A 20,150-nucleotide genomic window follows, 5' to 3' on the forward strand; every position below is an offset into this window, starting at 1 on the left:
GTTGGCTCATTGCTCATGTCTCTGTAGCTTCTCACCATGTATTGGATGAACTCCTTAATTATGCAGTAATGATTCCTTTGATGTGTTATTGAAGCTTGGATGGAAGCCAACTAGAGTTGGGTACCCTAGCTTTGTTTTGAACTCAAGCTGAGTAATGATAAATTTCTATTTCTTGTTGGCTTGGATGAATTTATGGTTGATGTACCTCGGTAGTGGTTCACTTGGTGTGATTGCTTGTGCTTTGTCTTTGTGACCTCATTAGCTCTTGCTACTGCCATTGGTTGCATCTCATAGTTGGATAATTGGTGAAAATAGAGATATTCACATTAGGGAATCATGTAAATGAATGCCACTGTGGTATCCTTTGAAGAAAATGGGATGTTTCTGATGGTTTAAAAGACTAGGTGATGCTAGGTTATTAAGTTGGCTGTCAAGGTTGGTTTTATCTGGTTAAGTTGGATAGGCTATGTGTTCTTGCTTACTTATGCATATCCATCTCTACTTGGATTGACTAGCTCGAGGCTTGGCCTCTCTCTTGCCGACATCACTTGGTTACTACCAAGTGATGAATAATCCCTTATGGTACCCCAGCTTTGTTTTGAACTCAACTGAGTAATGATAAATTTCTATTTCTTGTTGGCTTTGATGAAAATAGAGATATACACAGTAGGGGATCATGTAAATGAATGCCACTGTGTTATCCTTTGAAGAAAATGGGAAGTTTCTGATGGTTTAAAAGACTAGGTGATGCTAGGTTATTAAGTTGGCTGTCAAGGTTGGTTTTATCTGGTTAAGTTGGATAGGCTATGTGTTCTTGCTTACTTATGCATATCCATCTCTACTGGATTGACTAGCTCAGGCTTGGCCTCTCTCTTGCCGACATCACTTGGTTACTACCAAGTGATGAATAATCCCTTATGGTACCCTGACTTTGTTACGAACTCAAGCGAGTAATGATAAATTTCTATTTCTTGTTGGCTTTGATGAAAATAGAGATATACACGGTAGGGGATCATGTAAATGAATGCCACTTGTGTTATCCTTTGAAGAAAATGGGAAGTTTCTGATGGTTTAAAAGACTAGGTGATGCTAGGTTATTAAGTTGGCTGTCAAGGTTGGTTTTATCTGGTTAGCTGGGATATGCTATGTGTTGTTGCTTGTTTAGGCATATCTATCACTTACTGGATTTATTGGTTCTTGATTGGCCTCTCTTTTGCCAGCATCACTTGGTCTATATACCAAGTGATGAATAATCCCTTTGGAGCATCTGCTCCATGCATGCTATGTGTGTTTGAGCATCTTGACTTATGTCACCATGGTTGCTGGTTTGGTGGTGTTTTTGTACTTGCCGATGATTAGATGGTTGGTCGATCACTCGTACACTCGAGGGTGGAGCAAGTGAGCCTGGTGTGACGGCACAAATATCAATATCTTGTGCATCCTACCTGGCCTCACTTACTCCATCCCTGGATGTTAATATTTGTTTCGACCAACAAAGTATGAGGCATTCCATTTAGTTCATACTAGCTACTTCTTAATTGCATTGGCCTTTCTTCCATTTTAGTGCTGATGATTAAATTGTTTGGTCACTTGTACACTCTGGGGTGGGGCCACTGAGCCTAGTGCGATGGCACAAATATCAATCTCTTGTGCATCCTACCTGGCCTCGCTGACCCCATCCCTGAATGTTAATATTTCTTTCGACCAACAAAGTATGAGGCATATGATATCTAGTTGAGATACCACTTGGCTCTTTCTTCCATTTTAGTGCCGATGATTAGAATGTTTGGTCACCTATACGCCGCAATATACTTTGTAGACGGGCCCCCCTTTCCCCAGCCGTCGTTCCGTGAACGAGGCCTTGACGAGACAACAACGCCGACCTGCCTCTCCGGCGTAGAACCACGCCAGTCCCAGCCGCCTCTCTTGTGGCCGCGTCTCCTGCGCTCTGCGCTTTTCTCCATGGCCGGACCACGATTGGACACACCGAGGGAATAATGATAATCGCCATAACCACAATCGTCAGACTCCACAGTTATAGAGTACTTTGCAGCAGATGCCACTTTTCTTCTCTCGCCGTCCAGTGAACGAGTCCTTGATGCAAAGACCGTGCCGGCCTCCCTAGCATCATGCCGGCCCGTGTTGCCGCGCTTCAGTCCTTGACCAACAATGTATGAGCACTTATTCCATTTTGGCATTCCATTTGCTTTGGTATTTTCAAAATGCCGATGATTAAAATGTTTGGTCACCGGTACACTCTGGGGTGGCGTAAGTGAGCCTGGTAAGATAGCACAAATATCAATCTCTTGTGCATCGGACTTGGTCTCACTGACTCCATCCCGGAATGTTAATATTTGTGTTGACCAACAATGTATGAGGCACTTATTCCATTTTGTCATTCCATTTGCTTTGTCATTTATTCCATTTCTCTTGTGCACCGGACTTGTTGGTCTCACTTTCTTCCATTTTAATCATAGTAGGAACCGGATGAAGACCCCGATGCAAGCGAGCCTGGTGGGTAGAGAGGAGGGAGCAAAGGAGGAACCAGATGAAGAATACTTTGTATCTCGAAATTGTGAATTTTGTATGAATTAAGAGTTGTATGCAAAACATTTGACACTTGCCACTATATATGTATCTCGATCGGGCTCTAAGTACTGTGATAATGATGTATAATGTTGCTATGTTATATGTGTCCATATTATATTTGTCTATCTGTCTATATTATACCTGTATACTGTGTACGAAACCTGTATAATACACCAGGGAGCACAAAATCGAGTATATCCGTACATTGTTCTGTGGCGCACCAAAACAGAATTCAGTGGCGCACCTATTTCTGTGGCGCAGCCGGCCCGTGTGCGCCACAGAACACCTTAATTTTGTGCCGCATGGTTCGGTGTGCCACAGAAACCCTATTTTTGTGGCGACGTTTCTGTGGCGCACCACCCGTGCGCCACAGAATCAAGTTTTCGTGCGCCACTGATGAGGCTTTCCCTACTAGTGTCTAGGTGAGGAGGCCCCTTATTTTCGGCTCAATCTGCAAACTATCTATACTGTAATTTTAGGTGACTTTAGATTTTATCAAATATAAAAATAGGAAAACTAGCTAAAAAGGTAATCTAGGTGACTGAGATTTAGAGACAGAGTTGGACACCTAAAAATTAGGAAAAACATATTCTCAAATATTATCGATGGTAGTTGCATTCCCGTGAAATAATATATTCAGTAAAAATCAATCCGCCGCAACGCGCGGGCATATTTCACAATGAGACAGGAAAATCCAGACGAGCCGATCAAGATTTGTTTAGAGCAAGGGATTCTACCTCGACCGCTGCAACCACGACTCCGAGATCCTCACGCTCCCTGTCTCGACAAGGTTGCCTTTCATATCGACAAGGGGTGGGACAGAGATTTGGTGCACATGAGCTCCAGTGATCCCTTTTCAGAAAAGTAATTAAAAATCATATTTGTATGTTTTAGAAAAATCTGAAAATAAATCATGATGTAGTCAGTATTGTATCCCACAAACGTGTAAATTTTCAACTGAAAATAATGTGTATTTTGGGCTGCACAAAAATAACAAATATATGGATCTGAGTATAGTGATTCAAATTTCAAAAAAAAATCAGAATTTATCATTTTTGTGTAGCTCAGAAAACAAAAAATTGTAATTGAGATTTTATACGTTAGTGGAATACATCATTGGTTACTTTTAGAATTTTGCTACATAATTTTTTGAAATATAAAAATATATTTTTAGAATTTTTTAATACACTGAGAGCACTGGTGCCCATGATCCAAAAGAACTTTTCGCAAGGGGTGCCTGTTCTCATGGCTGCTGCTTATTCACGATTTCGCGTACCCCATCTCGCCGCGCCATGGCTCTTCCAGGGACTTGGTGCAATCAACGGAGTTGGGCGTGTGTTAGGCTTGCGTATGATCCGGCACCGGCAGCTTCATCGGGTGCTTGCTTTGGTTGGCCGCACAAATACGCTTATACCTTATACTTGGTTACTGAATTTCACGGTGGCACAATCTACACTATATAGTCTATAGACCGGTGATAGCACAACTTCTCTAATCAAGAATCTATTGACGAGGCTCATGAAATAAAAGGTAAATCCTTGGTACCGTATATAAGACTGAAGCAGTTATGTGCACACACATATTAGTTATGAAACATTGTCTAGGAGAAACTAGACACCATTGATATAGTAGAAGCGGAACTTGGCGTGACAATTCCAGAAATTCGTTCTTGACAAGGATTGAACTCTGATCGTTGCGGTGCGCCACTGCGACCCCAACCACTGGGCTATGCCCACGTCATCACACATATTAGTTATACTACGGTACAAGAAACATGCATTCCAAGTAAAGCTATCACTCGTTGAAAGCATTCGTACGAAGCAATGCTAGCTACTTGATTTTATCTGTTGTGGATGTGACATGTATGCTGATACTCCCGATTCCTATTAATTGTCCTTAATATATGTATATAGAACTAAAATTTGTCCAAATATAGTCATATTAGCGATAATTAATATGGATCGGAGGAAGTATGGTAATTGAGAAAAATCGGAGGCAATTCAATTGATTCAGATATCAGATCAAGCATCGTCTAACCCGGCGAAATTTCCGCCGTGCCAACAAGAATTTATTTTATGCGTCTTTGTTATTGTAGATTTTGCATATCCCATTGCAACGCATGGGTTTGTTTCCTAATCTCTACTAATAAGTTACGAATCGGTGATGTTGGTAGGTCAAAAAAAACCGGACCAAATTTTCGTCCGTCACATAAACCGATCTAGAGTACGAAGCCTTTCCTCGTTCGGTATGTTTGGTCCTTTTTCCTGGTTTTGGTCCGTCGTCCGTGGTCGAGGCTATCGATCGCTGACCTATTCCGGGCGAGCTGAGCAACATCCGAAACATCGTGACCGATCCAAACTATTTCTCACCAATACGGATGTCCCTATATATTGAATACCTGGCCTAGCCAAACGCACTCCCGATCGCGCACGCTGTTCGCTCTCCTGCTCGTATCCGTGTCAGCCCTATTGTCGTACGCGATTATACAACTGGATGTGAGATACAGATTTGTCACGTGAATAAAATCAATGTCGGTTTGAATTTCTATATCAGCACCACCAGGGCACCAGGTACGACGGCTGCGTTGGTACTCCATCTCTGGAGGGTTCGACCGATCCGGCCTCGACAATGTGGGGGCCGATGGCATAGCCACCAGCCCACCACTCACCAGCGTCGATCCAGTGGCCCGGCGGCGTGCCCACGGTGATGGCGGGGACGTGGCAAGCGAGGAGAAGCGCGTCAAGGTGGCCTTGGCATTGTGGGAGCCGATGGCATGGACACCAGCGCCGATCCAGTGACCCGGCGACGCGGCCATGGTGATTGAGCAGATACGGCGAGCGACCAGTCACCAGTGAGGCAGTGATCCGGTGGCGTGGCCATGGTGATTGTGGAGATGTACTAATACTTTCTTGGGTGGGCAGGAAACTATGGTGCCGAGTACAAGCAGGCTACCGGCTAATATATAGTTTCGAATTGAATGGCGAAGCCAGCAATAATTCAGGTCATTTTTGTGAGTGGACATATGCAGCCGAGCAGAAATCCATACACGATGTACCGGTCGGCGTGCCCGTCGATCGAGCCACGCCGTGCAGCCGTCGTCTTCGTACAAGCGCGCATAAGGCCCTGCCGGCACCTAGAACATGGCGTCGAGAGAGCCCTTGGCGTGACATGAACGATTGCGGACTGAGGACCGCTAGAGCAACGTGCACTACTACACGGTAGGGACTTTGAGGCACTTCAAAGTGCCCCTATATGTTAACAAAGTGCTTCTAATTACCTTTAGGGGCAGTTTTAAAAATGCCCCGGATACTTGTGTCCCTAAATGTATTAGGGGCAGTTTAATTGAAGTGCCTCAAAAAGTATTTCAGGGCACTTTCAGAGCTGCTCCAAAAGAGCTTTAGGGACATTTTCAGAACTGCCCCAAAATGACATTAGGGGCACTTCGAGAACTGCCGCAAAATAACATTAGGGCACTTCGAGAACTGCCCCAAAAGAGCTTCAGGGGCACTTTGAAAACTACCTCAAAAGAGATTAGGGGCACTTTACGAACTGCCCCAAAATGGCTTTAGGAGCACTTTGCGAACTGCCCCAAAAGGGATTTTGGGGCTTTTCAAAAACTGCACCAAAAGGGATTTAGGGACACTTTGCAAACTGCCCCAAAAGGGATTTAGGGACACTTTGCGAACTGTCCCAATAATAATTCACACAATCCAATAGAACCAAAACATAATCACCACAGTAAATAATATGGAATACCAGTACCATCACTATCACAATATGTAACATCAAAATCAGATGTTTGAGTGTACAGGATTGGAATACGGTATTCCATAGAACAATATAAAGCAGAAAACAATACAATTCCCTGTGCTACATCACTTCAAGCTGAAACATGAGAGGCTCAGTGCGCTATAATTGTAATCACGTTGGGGGTCTCAAGCAACAGCTTGGAGAGCCATGTCAAAGTTATCTTCTGCTGGTGCGGTTGATTAAACTAGCATGTGATCGGGGTGCGACAATTTCAACTGGCTGCAGAAACATATAAAGTCAGACTAGCAAGATTCACTTGTTTTCGTTCATACAAGATAGCAAGTGCACCCATCAATCACACTATCACCATCTCAGGAGCTACAGGAAACACAATGAACGTTATTATCTTTTTTATTTATGTATGCATATGTTTCTGTGGATGAGCCATTTTTAAATACTGAAAAGGACAAAATACAATCATAAATCACACCAAAAGGAGAGTGTCCATTTGCTTGGTGCATCATACTAAGATCTGATACCACGCTAAAAAAACAGCAGCATGGCATGATGAATACTAGAATCATTCCTAATACCGAAGAAAGACTTGGCCTAGCCACATTTATCCAAGCAAAGTCAACTTAAATTCCAACTTCATGAGTTACAACTGTTGGTGAGAAATCTCTAAAATAACTAAAAAAATGAATCTCTACTGAAAACAAAACTCTGAGATAAAGAGGAGAAGTTAGTTTCATACTAGCCATGATGTTTCATTCTGATATTCTGGTTTCATATCCAAGTTTTCAGGACGTATAAACTGAAACTGCTGTAGCAAAGACATCTTCTCAAAAAGTTCTTCATGACATCTCACATCTTCCGGACCGTAGCAAATACCCAATTAAAGAGCTTTGTCGTAACATATCTCAAGGCCCTAGAAGCAAGAATAAACCATGATAAATATTTTAAGATATGCTAGAAAGAATAAACAATCTGGAACATACCATAAATTATTGACAGGTAACAGGATGACAAAAATATTAGCAGCTACAGTTATAGCATAAGTAACAACAAAAAAGTCCATCTTGAGATACACAAATATTTACCAGTGTCATGTAAACACTGCAAGTCATGATACTTGCACGTGACCAATGTAAATTGCATCAAACATTGTTCTATTCAGAACAAATGAAAACTCTAAATTGTAAAGCTTAATCAAAGATGAATATTTACAATATACATATCAGAGTGGCATTTGAACCATGAAAGGATGAAATAGAGAACCAATTATGGGACTAATAGCTCAGCTTCATTTTACACAAGCTGGTGCCAATTTTCAGCTCTTGTATATGAGTCCTACCATACCACCCAAACCATAAACAAATGCAACGTTTCATTCATGATCTTTCACACATTGGTTAATCGAAACTAACTGAAGATGCTGCTGAGAATACATAGAGGGAATTAACCTTGATGTATGTAAAACTGGACATAGCATTCAAGTTCCAATCAAGTCCCTACTTCAAAAGACCGGACATGACTTGCATTTCAGGATATCATGAAGTAACTAAAATGTACTCTTTCCTAGTTGGATATTATTTTATCTGAAGCCTAGTATGTGAACTGATGCCTTCCTACAAAATTCGGTCCTGGGTCACATACCACTATCATTACCAATGGGTTTTTTTGTTATGGAAGCGTGGAATTGTGAACAAGGTTTTGTTAACGCCTTTCATGCTTTCCACCATGGCTTACACCTCTGGTCCCAAAAGAGGCACCACCATCTCAGGTATCATCTGAAACATAGTCGTAACAAATGCAGTCAACTGATGCAAACTGAATTTAAGTCACATGAGAATCTCGGCTATAGAATAACTGCACAATTATGATCTAAATGGAAATATAAGCTTTAGTGATGCAATGGTCACCACATTTTTTAATACATGGTTTCTTGCACACATGAGTTCTTGCTTGTCGCAACCTTACACAAATCAAAGAGATTGCTACTTTTTTTATCTCCTATCCGAAAGAACATCACCAAAAATCCACAATGGCCAAGGTTAATTAGGTAACATCTAAGCTAGATTCAGAAAATGCAGTATGAAAGAGAAACCACTTCTTATACTAACGGAAGTTGGATCATTCAGCATTGTCAACTGCCTTATGAATAAGCATTGTCAAACAATTTAACTTGAGCTACATGCTTCCAATGTTCCTTGTGCATGAGAAGTTCATGCGTGCCAGGATAATTATTGGGAAGTAAAATATAAGATTGGATAAGCCAACAGATACATTTGTTACTAGCAGACTCAGTTTTCCTAATGGCTTCCTGCAAGATTTGTTATAAGATTGGATAAGCCAACAGATACATTTGTTACTGGACTTTGAAAAAGCGTATGACAGGGGTCAATTGGGATTTCCTCAAAGAGGTCCTCAGATGCAAAGGCTTTGACTCTGGGGTTGTCCACCGTATCATGCAGCTTGTCTCAGGCGGACAGACGGCGATTTCTATCAATGACGAAGTCGGCCCGTTCTTCAGAAACAAAAGGGGAGTCCGGCAAGGGGACCCGCTCTCCCCCCTGCTCTTTAACTTCATGGCAGAAGCTCTCTCCATCATTCTGACTAGAGCCAACACTTCTGGGCACATTGCTAGGGTTGTGCCACATCTGATCCCTGGGGGAATCACTCATCTACAGTATGCAGATGATACTATTATCATGATCCAGGATGATGAGCAGCAGCTTCCAACCTTAAGTTCATCCTTATGTGTTTCGAGGACATGTCGGGCCTAAAAATTAACTATCATAAATCAGAGGTGATTGTCATGGGGAGATCACCGGAGAGACAACAGAGGGTGGCGGATCAGCTGAACTGCAAATTGGGGGAGTTTCCGTTCATCTACCTTGGGCTGCCAATTTCGGATAGAGTGCTGACCATGGAACAATGGTTGTTCCTGGTCAGGAAGCTGGCTGCCAAAGTGGAACCTTGGTGGGCAAGTTCATGTCGTCAGGAGGACGGCTGATCCTGTCCAACGCCTGTCTTGCCAATCTTCCTACGTACGCGATGAGACTTTTCCTGTTATAAGATGGCATCCATGCCAAGTTTGATTCACACGGAGCAAGGTTCTACTGGGAAGGGGTGGACCCTAAGAGGAAGTTCCACCTGGTCAACTGGCCTACAGTTTGCAGACCTAAGGAATGTGGGGCGGCTGGGGATTGTCAACTCAAGGCTCATGAATGTTGCTCTTATGATGAAATGGGTTTGGAAGATGTATCAAGACGGCAATCAACTGTGGAGACAACTGATCAATGCCAAATACACCAACTCCGACGACATTTTCGCGGCGTCCGGTCAGCGGGGCTCCCAGTTTTGGGGCACTCTACACAAAATAAAACATCTTTTCAAACTAGGTGCTAGGCATTCCATAAGGGACGGACGCCGCACTAAGTTCTGGATGGATCGTTGGGCGGGGGAGGCACCTCTAAAAGATAGGTTCCCAGTTCTTTTCAACCTTGCTTGTTCTCAAATGGATTCCGTGGCACAGGTATGTGGCCCCACAGAGCCGCTTAGATTTAGAAGACAGTTGGATCAGGAGTTGGTCAGAGCCCATGAAGAGTTGCAGTCGTTGATCCAATCTACCGTGCTTTCCGAAGTTCCGGACAGGGTGTCCTGGCGCTTCGAGAGTGACGGGATTTTATCAGTTAAATCCATGTATGCGCGACTGTCGCAAGGGGCGACCTTGGCACATTTCAAGGACGTTTGGGCGGCCAAAGTCCCGCTTAAGATCCACATCTTTGTGTGGCAGCTAGTCCTCGATCGTCTCCCTTCTAGTGCCAACATCCTGTCGAGGCATGGCCCGGGCAACGGCAACTGCTCTCTCTGTGGGGAAAGAGAGACGGCGGATGACATCTTCTTCACTTGTCCTGTGGCCGTGTTCTCCTGGAGCGTCCTTAGACAAATTCTTCAGTGCAGCTGGTGCCCTCCTTCCCGCAATTCTTTGCGATTATTGCCAATTTCGCGGGGTGAGCACGTAGAACTATTTGGTGCCTCTTTCTGGCACAATCCTGGGCGCTATGGCTTATCAGAAACAAGCTATTACTATGTGGCTCTGGCTATTTGGATTTCCTATAACATTTTGTTGTTTTTAAGATATGCTAGCCTGCTAGCTAGGACATGTGCATCACTATGTGGTTCTGCCTATTTGGATTTCCTACAACATTTTGTTGTTTTTAAGATATGCTGCCTGCTAGCTAGGACATGTGCATCACTATGTGGCTCTGCCTATTTGGCTTTCCTACAACATTTTATTGTTTTTAGATATGCTAGCATGCTAGCACTTCCAATCTTGGTACGTGGGAAAAAAAGCCCGGGAGAAAACCCTCCCAGAAAACCAACAGCGATGGTGCCACCTAGGCACCTAGCGACCCCACTGTAGAAAAGTTGCCTAGACCAAGAAAACCAGCGAAGAAAGGTCGATTCGTCGTATGTAAAAAAAAAACCGTTAAATATTACTACAAAGTATGCCACCGCCAAGTAAAAATAACGATTCCATGTGCGGGACGTGCCTAAAAGTCTGTGAAGATGGAACGTTGGCCCGCATCACCGCCACCCGGCGTCGCGCTGGCCCGGTGTGGTCTTCAGGCTTCGCTCAACCTACCTCCGCGCGTCGCTCCGGTTTCGATCTTGCGAGTTGCAACACGCGTGGCTCCAACAAAGCCGGAACGACCTGCTTCAACAATTCCAAGATCTTGAATCGGGGGAGAAGGAGAAGGGGAGCTCCTCCCGTCACCGCCATTCCTAGGGGGCTACCACCAGGATACCCTGCTCAACAAGAAGGTGAACACGAGGCCGGCACTGCTGCCGGGAGGGGACGTGCAGCGTGGCTGTGGTCACCAACCCCGGCCCCTCGCCGCCTCTCAAGTCGCGCAGCATGGCTGTGGTGAACGACCCCGGCCGCTCTCGGCCTCTGGCGTGCGTCGAGCGCAGCTACGGGCTGCTCCTCCCCTGATTTTTCTATTTGAACTCCTCGGATGGGATTGGATGTTCTGATTGAATGATCGAGCTAGTACCACAGGTGTACGTACCTGCAATTTTCTGTTTCTCTGTATTACTTGCGAGACTGCAACTCCATCAGTCTGCAGACAGTATTTTCAGTGGGGAGCAGGAAAAATCTTGAATCATTTAGTGCATCGAACTTGAGCCCTTTCATAAATTCACTGACACCAACGACCGAGATTAGGCTTTGCTTTTATAATCTCTACGATCGAGCTGCTTTTGCTCTTTGAAGTAATAGAGAGGACGTCCAAAATGTATGATGGCTCTGGCTATATTCGTGCCCCTGATGATGCCAAAGACTGCGTTTTCCCCGCCTCTCGCTCGTCGTCGACCGCCGCCACGGGGCATTGCAGCGCCGCCGTGTACTTTTTTTCTTCCTTTCGAGATGGTCGGGCAGGGGCAGGAAAAATAATGTAGCCGGCTCGATATATGGGTCTCAGGCCCAGCGCAGCGACCCTGAGTTCCGTTCCGTTAGTGGATGGACGCTCACGTCCGGCATGAGCTGGGCCGGTTTTAGGCAGTTCACGGCCAGGCTATTCTTCGGGACCTCCTTTAGCGAGCTGGTGAGCCCGCGTTGCTCACTTGGGCCGGCCCACAAAACCGCAACCTCGCCTCACCGCGTTTTGAGGTTTTTCTTTTCAGTTAACAACGGCCAGCCGTGGAGCAGAACAAAAATAGCCTCGTCACTAACTGAAACGTGTTCGTCTCCAATACAAGCAAATCTCACAAGCATTTATTCACATGAAGATCAAACACACACACATAAAATCAACCATAAATAGTTCAATTATTATTACAGTACAAATAACATCAACAATGAATAATTCAAATGAATAAGAGTTGTTAGCATAGAACCACCACATTTGCAGCTAAATCTTTATTTTGGCACCACTTTATGTTTCGGAAGAAAAAAACTATCGGATTTTTCGTCGGTTTTCTCGAAAAACACTAGACCGCCTTTGATCACGAATTGATGGCCAAGCTGACAACACGACCCACTACCCAGGCAGACGTGGCAGTGCTAGACAGTGCACCGTTTGCCGTTTTGCACGCAGGTCCTCAAATTTTGTTCGCAAGTTACGCACATGCCTCTCACACCCCGCAGTTTTCAGAAAACCTACTATTTATTTTTCAAACATTCGTAAATGTATGAATATTTCAAATATAAACTTTTTCCAAACATTCAGAACTTTAAATACTAATTCAAATGAAAAAACTTTTAATCTGAAAAGTGCTCGGATTTTTTTGAATATTTAGAATATAATTTTTTAAAAACCTTTATAACTTTTAAATAATAATTCAAATGGAAAAATTATTAGTATGAAAAGTGCTTAGAAATGTTTGAATATTTTAAATAGTAACGTTTTCAAACATTCATAACTTTTAAATACTAATTCAAATGGAAAAAATTTAATTTAAAAAGTGATTAGATTTGTTTGAATATTTCAAATATAATGTTTTTTCAAAACTTTGTTACTTTTAAATACCAATTCAAATGGAAAAACTTTGAATTTGAATATTTCAAATATAATGTTTTTTCACAACCTTCCTACAAGCATCTTGTTTTTTTGTGCAAACCTACGACATTTCTCTTCTTCGGGGTTGCGGATTGTCTTTATAGTTATAAGACCAGTCATGCTAGATGTCATTAGCTAGATAGTACGTCTCGTTGTATGCATGGCACCCGATATCAGCCTACCGTTAGACTCATCATCATGAAATCATCGCACGTGCAACAAACCATTTTTTAACTTTGACTAGGAGTTGTTAATTTTTTATTTGTTTCTATCGTTTGTCATATGTTTGTGTTATGTTAGTGGACCTATTGTCGGTCAAGCCCTATCATTTCTAAATAATATATATGGTTGTATGCAATTGATGTAGAGTCCGTTGAATTTTCTTCCTTTATTTAGCTATGGTTTAAAGTTTTGAAACCACACTCACACTTATAATGGTGTCCCCAAGTTCGTTATTAGACGGTGTAAATGTATTGTTTTACGAAATTATTAGCTAGATTTTCATCTGGTGGATAAAAAAATCATTAGGGCTATGCGATAGAAAAGTTTGACTAAATGTATTGGTAGTATTATTGTAAAAAAAATTATACGCTTCCTTTCCGAGAAGCGGTGGTTCTGTTTAAAAACTAACTCCACATTCGGTTTTCGGGTATGCCACTTAATACCAATTTTTAGATTTTGCATAGCCTTGAATGAACAACTTTGACCATTAATTTGTGTACATATAATATCGTGATACTATTTGATGCAAGTTTGGTTTACTAAATCCCAAGTAATTTCCATCAATTAGTGGTTGGAGATAGAGAAGTTTGAGACAAAGCATTTTAGGATGTCATGTATTTTAGGATGGACGTTCAGGATGAATATGTAAATCAAAATTTATAAAACTAATAATAACATTTGTGATTTATAACAACACAATTATTGGTACAATATAGATCCAACAGATACAAAATATTCTTTTATCAATCAGTGCTAAGAGATACTCCCTCTGTTCCTTTCTATAGTGTCTATAGATTTTTGTCATTTGTTTCATAATATAAGGTTGTAGTTTGACTTTTTTCAACTACCCCCTCCACCGGTCAACTCCTACACGACATGCATGAAAAAAATCCATACAAAATAGGAAAAAGTTAATTGAGATTCCTAATGCATGGCCCCAAGGATTGCTTAGATTTAGGAAGTAATATTTTTCTTTCCTTAATTAAACCTGGCTGCACATATATGGAGAGTCAACCAGACAGATTTGTGGGATTTGTTACGGTAAGTTAGGAAGTTATCGATTTTCCTAATTTTAGTCTGATCTCAAATCGTTTGGCGAGGGGGTCTTGTGTAAAAAATACTCTTGCGCTAATTTCCGTACTAAAAATCTATAGGCACTATAGAAAGGAACGGAGGGAGTAGAAAAGTTTGATAGGTACTTCGGTAGTACATTGTCTATACTCCTATATAGTGTACCAATTTTGAAAGTTTGAATCCAACCATCATAATGCAATGTCTACCGTTGATTTGATGCCATCCAACGGCCAAAATCACTAGGATTCGCAGCTACAGTAGTACCTGTCATCTCTACATTGTTCTAGAAACATTCGTGTGCCACAGCTGGCTGGCTAGCCTATGCAGCTATGCTCTCCATATAAATCACCACTTCACCACACGGAGGATGGCCTTAGTTAGAAAAGGACGGAGCGCCAAAACAGTAGGACGTTCTAGACTTCTCACATCTATTTGCGCACTCGCGTTGACGAGATGACAGAGAGGGCAGGCAGTCTCGACGCGATGATTACGGAAGTTGACACACATAGGATGTGGCAAACAACGCTTGAGGGCATCAATTGCGTGCATGCACAATTAATTTTTAAAATCCAGCTAGCTCGACAACAAATACGGTACACTAATTCTATAGCAACAAACGCCCATAATGTCCTTGGCAAAGTGTCGGATACTGCCTGGTCAAAGAGCTGCTTCAGTAGAGCGAATTTAATGGGTGCCGTTAATCTTCCATTAGTCATGTTTGTAAAGCAGATACCCTCTAAGCCTTAAAAATAATGTTACAATTTTTTCTAAAGTCGGATGTATATATACAATAAATAGTGTCAAGGTACATCCAAAATTTAAAAATACTATAATATGTTTTTAAGATGGGGTACCATATTTTCTAATCATATCAAGTTTTATCGTAAAAGGCCATGTGTATAACACGTGCCTTCGGCTAAACAAGTTGTCGTATGCATGAAAACGGCAGTTCGTTTAGTCGCGTGTGGCTTGCAGCTCGCTGGCACCGCGTTCATGGAAAGTTGCATCAGTGCCGGGAACACCCTCATTGGTGACATACTGGCATGCATGTTAGAAGATATCTTTGAAGATGATCAAAGCTTTACAAGTAGAAATAAAAAGTTTAAAAGGAACAAGAAATTCAACCAGGAGTACATCCATGGCATCAATTTACATTTAAGCATGTGAAAGTATCCACGTTTCAGTAAGACATAATTTTATTAAATTTAATACATGTAATGCAATTTTGAGGGAAAATTAGGAGGTTTATTCGCTGCAACGATTGTTTTTTAACGTGCAAAGCACGTGAAGCTGACTAGTAAAAGTATGTTTCAGGACAAATTCACACATTCGATTTACAGATATGATACTTCAACCAAATTTTAAAAAATAAGCAATGTTCAGGAATCAGTGCTACGAGATAGACCGCATGTATTGGTAGCTTGGTAGTATAGAAAAAATTGGTTTTCAGATCGAAAAAATAATGCGGTGAGCGTGGATCGAACACGCGACCTTCAGATCTTCAGTCTGACGCTCTCCCAACTGAGCTATCCCCGCTTAAACGAAATTATGTCGCGGTTAAGATTTATATATAAACTTTAATATGTGTGCCTATTCAATATGCAGCACAGACATGATCTTTGTCCATCTAGACCAATAGGAAAAGAAAAGAATACAAATCGGATGATTCGGATCATATGTTACTGTAAATTCTATCACCTGCCCTTCTCTAAACAGAAATACAGTATTAATTACAGACACCTCATCTGAGAAAACTTGCAAGGTCTGCACAGTGCCTCTTAGAGAAGGCCACACCAAGATGAAGATGATTGTTCCTGAACTCTTCACAAGGTGGAAGGAAAAAACTTCACGCGGTCTCCTCTCCATGCGGAGACACGCAATGCCATGTAACCTGACGTCTTATATCAACGTTTCTCAAAAAGATCCCTAGCATCGGTCCACGCTGCACATGCACACCGGCAATGTCAATTGGAAGGACATAGCTGATCGTCGGTAGCGCTGTGCTGTTCGGTGCATTGCTTGGCCCTGCAGGATAATGCGTGCAGGACCTGCAGGATAATACTTGCATGTCTTGTAGGGATAATACAGTGTTATTAGTCACATCCATCCGTGTCCTAGGTTTCGAGACACGTCAAGCCTGCAAGGTGATTTACACAACAGCTTTCTTTTAGACCAAATAAACGTGAACAGTTACTAGAAATTTTGACAGAAATATAGAATGTATAAAATACGCATATGCATACTTGTGGATACAAGCCTATGTGTTTAGCAATCTCCATCTTCCTTATAATATACTGGTGCCACATCTTCGGTTTATTAAGCTGAAAATGAAAGATGAAACTGAAAATGAGTTGCCATCTTCTTCCAGAACACACAAGAACAAGCATGCATACCTTATTCCAAACCGCCCATGTAATCAGCTCACGTGCTCCATCCTGGGCTGCCTAAATAAAAAACAGTGTTTGTGCCATTGATGTGATTAATCAGTATTGCATTCCGGTTACAAATTCATGTCCACTATGCATCGAACTTACGTCATCAGGGATGCCTTCCACGCAGGTATCAAACTAAACAAGAGACAGAGCATATGAAAGGCATTAGCAAAGATCACGCACGGTCACTAACCAGAAATCAAAGGATCAAGGTGCAAATCGCAGACCATCTGCTAATTATAAGAACATACCTCTAAAAACAGATCAGAAATGTCACTACGATCCAGTGCAAACTGGATTTTTCTTCGATATCGAGGGAAGATATCTTGTCGATTGACTTCGACCAAAGCAGCTGTGGAATCAATCTGAGCCACGTTCAAGAAAGGAAACTTGACCAAGTATATACAGCAGGCACAAAAACACGGACAGACGCTACTGTTGCTTATTCCATGAGTACATCACAAATGCTAACCTTTTTCTCAGTCATACACTTCCAAATCTCAAAAAAGAGACGATCAATGTCTTCACGCTGCCAATAATCAAACATCACATCCGACACATGCTCCTGAACCAAAGGAATAATGTTGTTGTCAAATACAACAAAGACCTGCGCTGAACACAGGAATTAAATATATGTAGATACGACTGTACCTTAAAGGCCATTAGAGCAAAAAAATGGCTCATGCGTGGAAAGCCTGCCGCGATCCTCACTGCTTGGCGGAATCCTCTATTGTTCATCTCTATCCACTAAAGAGCAAAGTTAATCATGGTATTATACCACGTTTGTACCTTTACTCCATTATTTTCTTTAGGGCATATTTACCTCGGAAGATGCTAGTTGACATTCCATGTAACGTTTAACCCACTGCTCAAAACATATAGATTATCAGCCTCCAAAAAAAAAACATGAAATTAATATATTGTAAACTTTCATAGCTTTGCCTGAAGAAATGAAGATGCATACCTTGATTTTCTTTGATATTTCTTCAAAGAGCTTAACATACTCTTCATCAATTTCATAGCTAGTAAACGATGAGCGGTATGTCACCCAATCGAAGTACCTTATACCATCCTGCAATCCAGAGGGGAAAGACGTAACTACACTGGAAATTCAGTGAACGGTATCAGTACTGTTCAAGGTACGGTGAAATTTCCATCATCACGGAAGTGGTAAAATAAGTCAGCAGATCGCAATGGTTCTGAAGAATAAGGAGAAAACACATAACTTGGACATCACGGTAAATTTGAAGTGTGCGAACTGATAGATTTAATAGAACCTGATCGCCTTGAGTTTCAGCCCAGATATTTCAACAGCAAACTCAGTAGTACCCACTTCCGTGGAAGGCTCAAAAACAACATGCTCTAAGAATGAATGAATGAATGAATGAATGAACGAATGGTAGGAGATATATCACATGTTGATCATAACCCCGTGAACAATAAATAAAGAATATGGACATGGCATTGTAACACCTGTTCTGTTTTTCGATTCTAAATAATCGCCGAACTAGCAACCATTACAAGTATCAGCAGACAAACTTACTTCTCTAAGGACAAGGCGATGGTAGTCGCCCAAGTCATCGAGCGAGGAGTAGTTACGGTCAAAGTACCAATCGACAGCGTCATCTTTCTCATAGTCAGCAAGCAAGGCCTTGAGATTTTCCGGAGAGTACTCCTTTGTCAGTGTCACCTCGTCCAGATCTTCTACGCAAACTCCTCGGGCCAACTACGCACAACATAAACATACGCAGTGAGGGATAAAGTTCAGTCGCAAAACAGGAGGATTGCAAATTACAGACTCACACACGACATGAAAGATGTGGATGAGAAGGAACCTTGGAAGCCCTGGCACGGTAGAGAGCGAGGCGCCCATAGAGCTTGCGCTGCTCTTCCTTGTCCAGACTGCGCGCAGAGATGGTGATAGGAGCAGGCCTGGTGGCCAAAACCTTGAGGTATCCAAGGAACTCCTCATCGCTGATAATGTCATTTTCCTCCAGCTCATCCCGTGGTGCGACCATGTCAATGACACGCGCGATCTCGGTGGAAGGTTCTTGGTGATCCGCGCCGGCATGAACGTCAGAGGATGATGAGCTAGTACGGGCACCGCCAATCTCGCCGGAATCCCTGGTGGGAGATGGGCATTGGTGCTTGGGCCTCTTCTGTCCCGTCCATGCCCCTCCTTCATCACTGGCGCCGCTCGCCGGATCGTGCATCTCTCCTCCGGCGATACCCTGATCCATTTCGGGTGGGAACAAGAGAGAGAGGGGCGAGGGTTCCTTCCCACCGGCTGACGAACCCGATCAAGACGGTGTGTCAGGGTATGTTTAGAGCTTTTTGTGTAGCAGAAAAGGATGAAGGATGGCATACAAACACGAGTACACATGTCGAGAGGATGCAGCTGCCTCCATCAACATACTCCCTCCGTTTCAATGTACTCCCTCTGTTCCATTCTATAGTGCCTATAGTTTTTTGGCACGGAAATTAGCGCAAGGATATTTTTTACACAGGACCCCTAGCTAAACGATTTGAGATCAACATAAAATTTGGGAAATCCATATCTTCATAACTTACCATATTAAATTTGAGAGCTAAACGATTTGGGAGCTGAACGGGGAGGGGGTAATTAAAAAAAGCTAAGCTACAACCTTATATTCTGAAACAAATGCCAAAAATCTATAGGCACTATAAAAAGGAACGGAGGGAGTATAATTCTTGTATTTTTATTTTTTTAAAAAAAATTAAGCCAAGTAAAGTTTGACCAAACTTAAAAATAATCTATCAAGAAATATAATATATGAAAATATATTTTATGACATACCTAATGATATTGATTTTGTATTTTGCATGTTAATGGTTTTTTTTAAAAAAACTTGATCAAATTTACATGGTTTGACTTTTCGAAAGTAATATAAGAACATCTCCACCAACGCGCCCCATAGCGGCCCCGATAGCGTTCTGGGGGCCAGCAGTGAAAATAGGCTCACACCAGCGCGCACCAAAAAGCGCCAGCGATTTTTCGAGCCTAATGGAAGTGCCAGCAACCCCGTGACGGCCCCTACGCGAAGGGCGTGAATCGAGCGCGCCGGTGTCTCGCGAGACAAAAAAAATTGGGCGTGGGAGTCGCCTGTCAGCCACACATCCTAAAAGTATACATCTTTTCCATCAAAACTCCGTCTCCTCTGCCGCTCATTTCTCCCGCCCGCCGCTCCATCTCCCATCCAGCCCCCAACCCAAAAAAAACCCTCGCTGCCGCCATGCCACCGAACAGAAAGGCTCCAGCGAAGCGAGCGAAGGCGTCGACGAAGGCGCCGCCAAAGCCACGCACTGTCGCACCAAAGGAGAAGCCGGCGAACATGTCGCAGGAGGCGTGGGAGGACGATAAACGCCGCTGCTCCTTTGCGACGGCCGACGCAGGAGGCGTCGCCTTGCAGCTCTTGAAGCCACGAAAGCGGCGTCTGCTGTGGAAGTGTGCCTCAGCTTGGGCGGCGGCCAGCCCGAAGGGAGCCAGCAGCCCGCC

General features: G+C 42.8%; 1 protein-coding gene, 1 long non-coding RNA gene and 1 other non-coding gene across 3 annotated transcripts; all 3 read right to left on the reverse strand.

Moving 5' to 3' along the window:
- Positions 1 to 6,303: 6,303 nt before the first annotated feature.
- LOC124683306 lies at positions 6,304 to 7,269 on the reverse strand. Its single transcript, XR_006996628.1, has 2 exons — positions 7,094 to 7,269; positions 6,304 to 6,618 (listed from the first exon to the last, which is right to left on the reverse strand). It is a non-coding gene; the product is annotated as an uncharacterized LOC124683306 (long non-coding RNA).
- Positions 7,270 to 15,664: 8,395 nt separating this feature from the next.
- TRNAF-GAA lies at positions 15,665 to 15,737 on the reverse strand. Its single transcript has one exon. It is a non-coding gene; the product is annotated as a tRNA-Phe (tRNA).
- Positions 15,738 to 16,225: 488 nt separating this feature from the next.
- LOC124655866 lies at positions 16,226 to 18,873 on the reverse strand. The gene is made up of 11 exons (XM_047194700.1): positions 18,469 to 18,873; positions 18,177 to 18,359; positions 17,598 to 17,705; positions 17,457 to 17,498; positions 17,285 to 17,380; positions 17,106 to 17,198; positions 16,885 to 16,998; positions 16,736 to 16,768; positions 16,595 to 16,645; positions 16,445 to 16,522; positions 16,226 to 16,338 (listed from the first exon to the last, which is right to left on the reverse strand). Exons 1-11 carry the CDS (start codon positions 18,871 to 18,873, stop codon positions 16,333 to 16,335), a joined length of 1,209 nt encoding a protein of 402 aa, XP_047050656.1. The 3' UTR covers positions 16,226 to 16,332.
- Positions 18,874 to 20,150: the final 1,277 nt, after the last annotated feature.

Source organism: Lolium rigidum, chromosome 1, assembly GCF_022539505.1.
Source record: "Lolium rigidum isolate FL_2022 chromosome 1, APGP_CSIRO_Lrig_0.1, whole genome shotgun sequence".
NCBI classification, from domain to species: Eukaryota; Viridiplantae; Streptophyta; class Magnoliopsida; order Poales; family Poaceae; genus Lolium; species Lolium rigidum.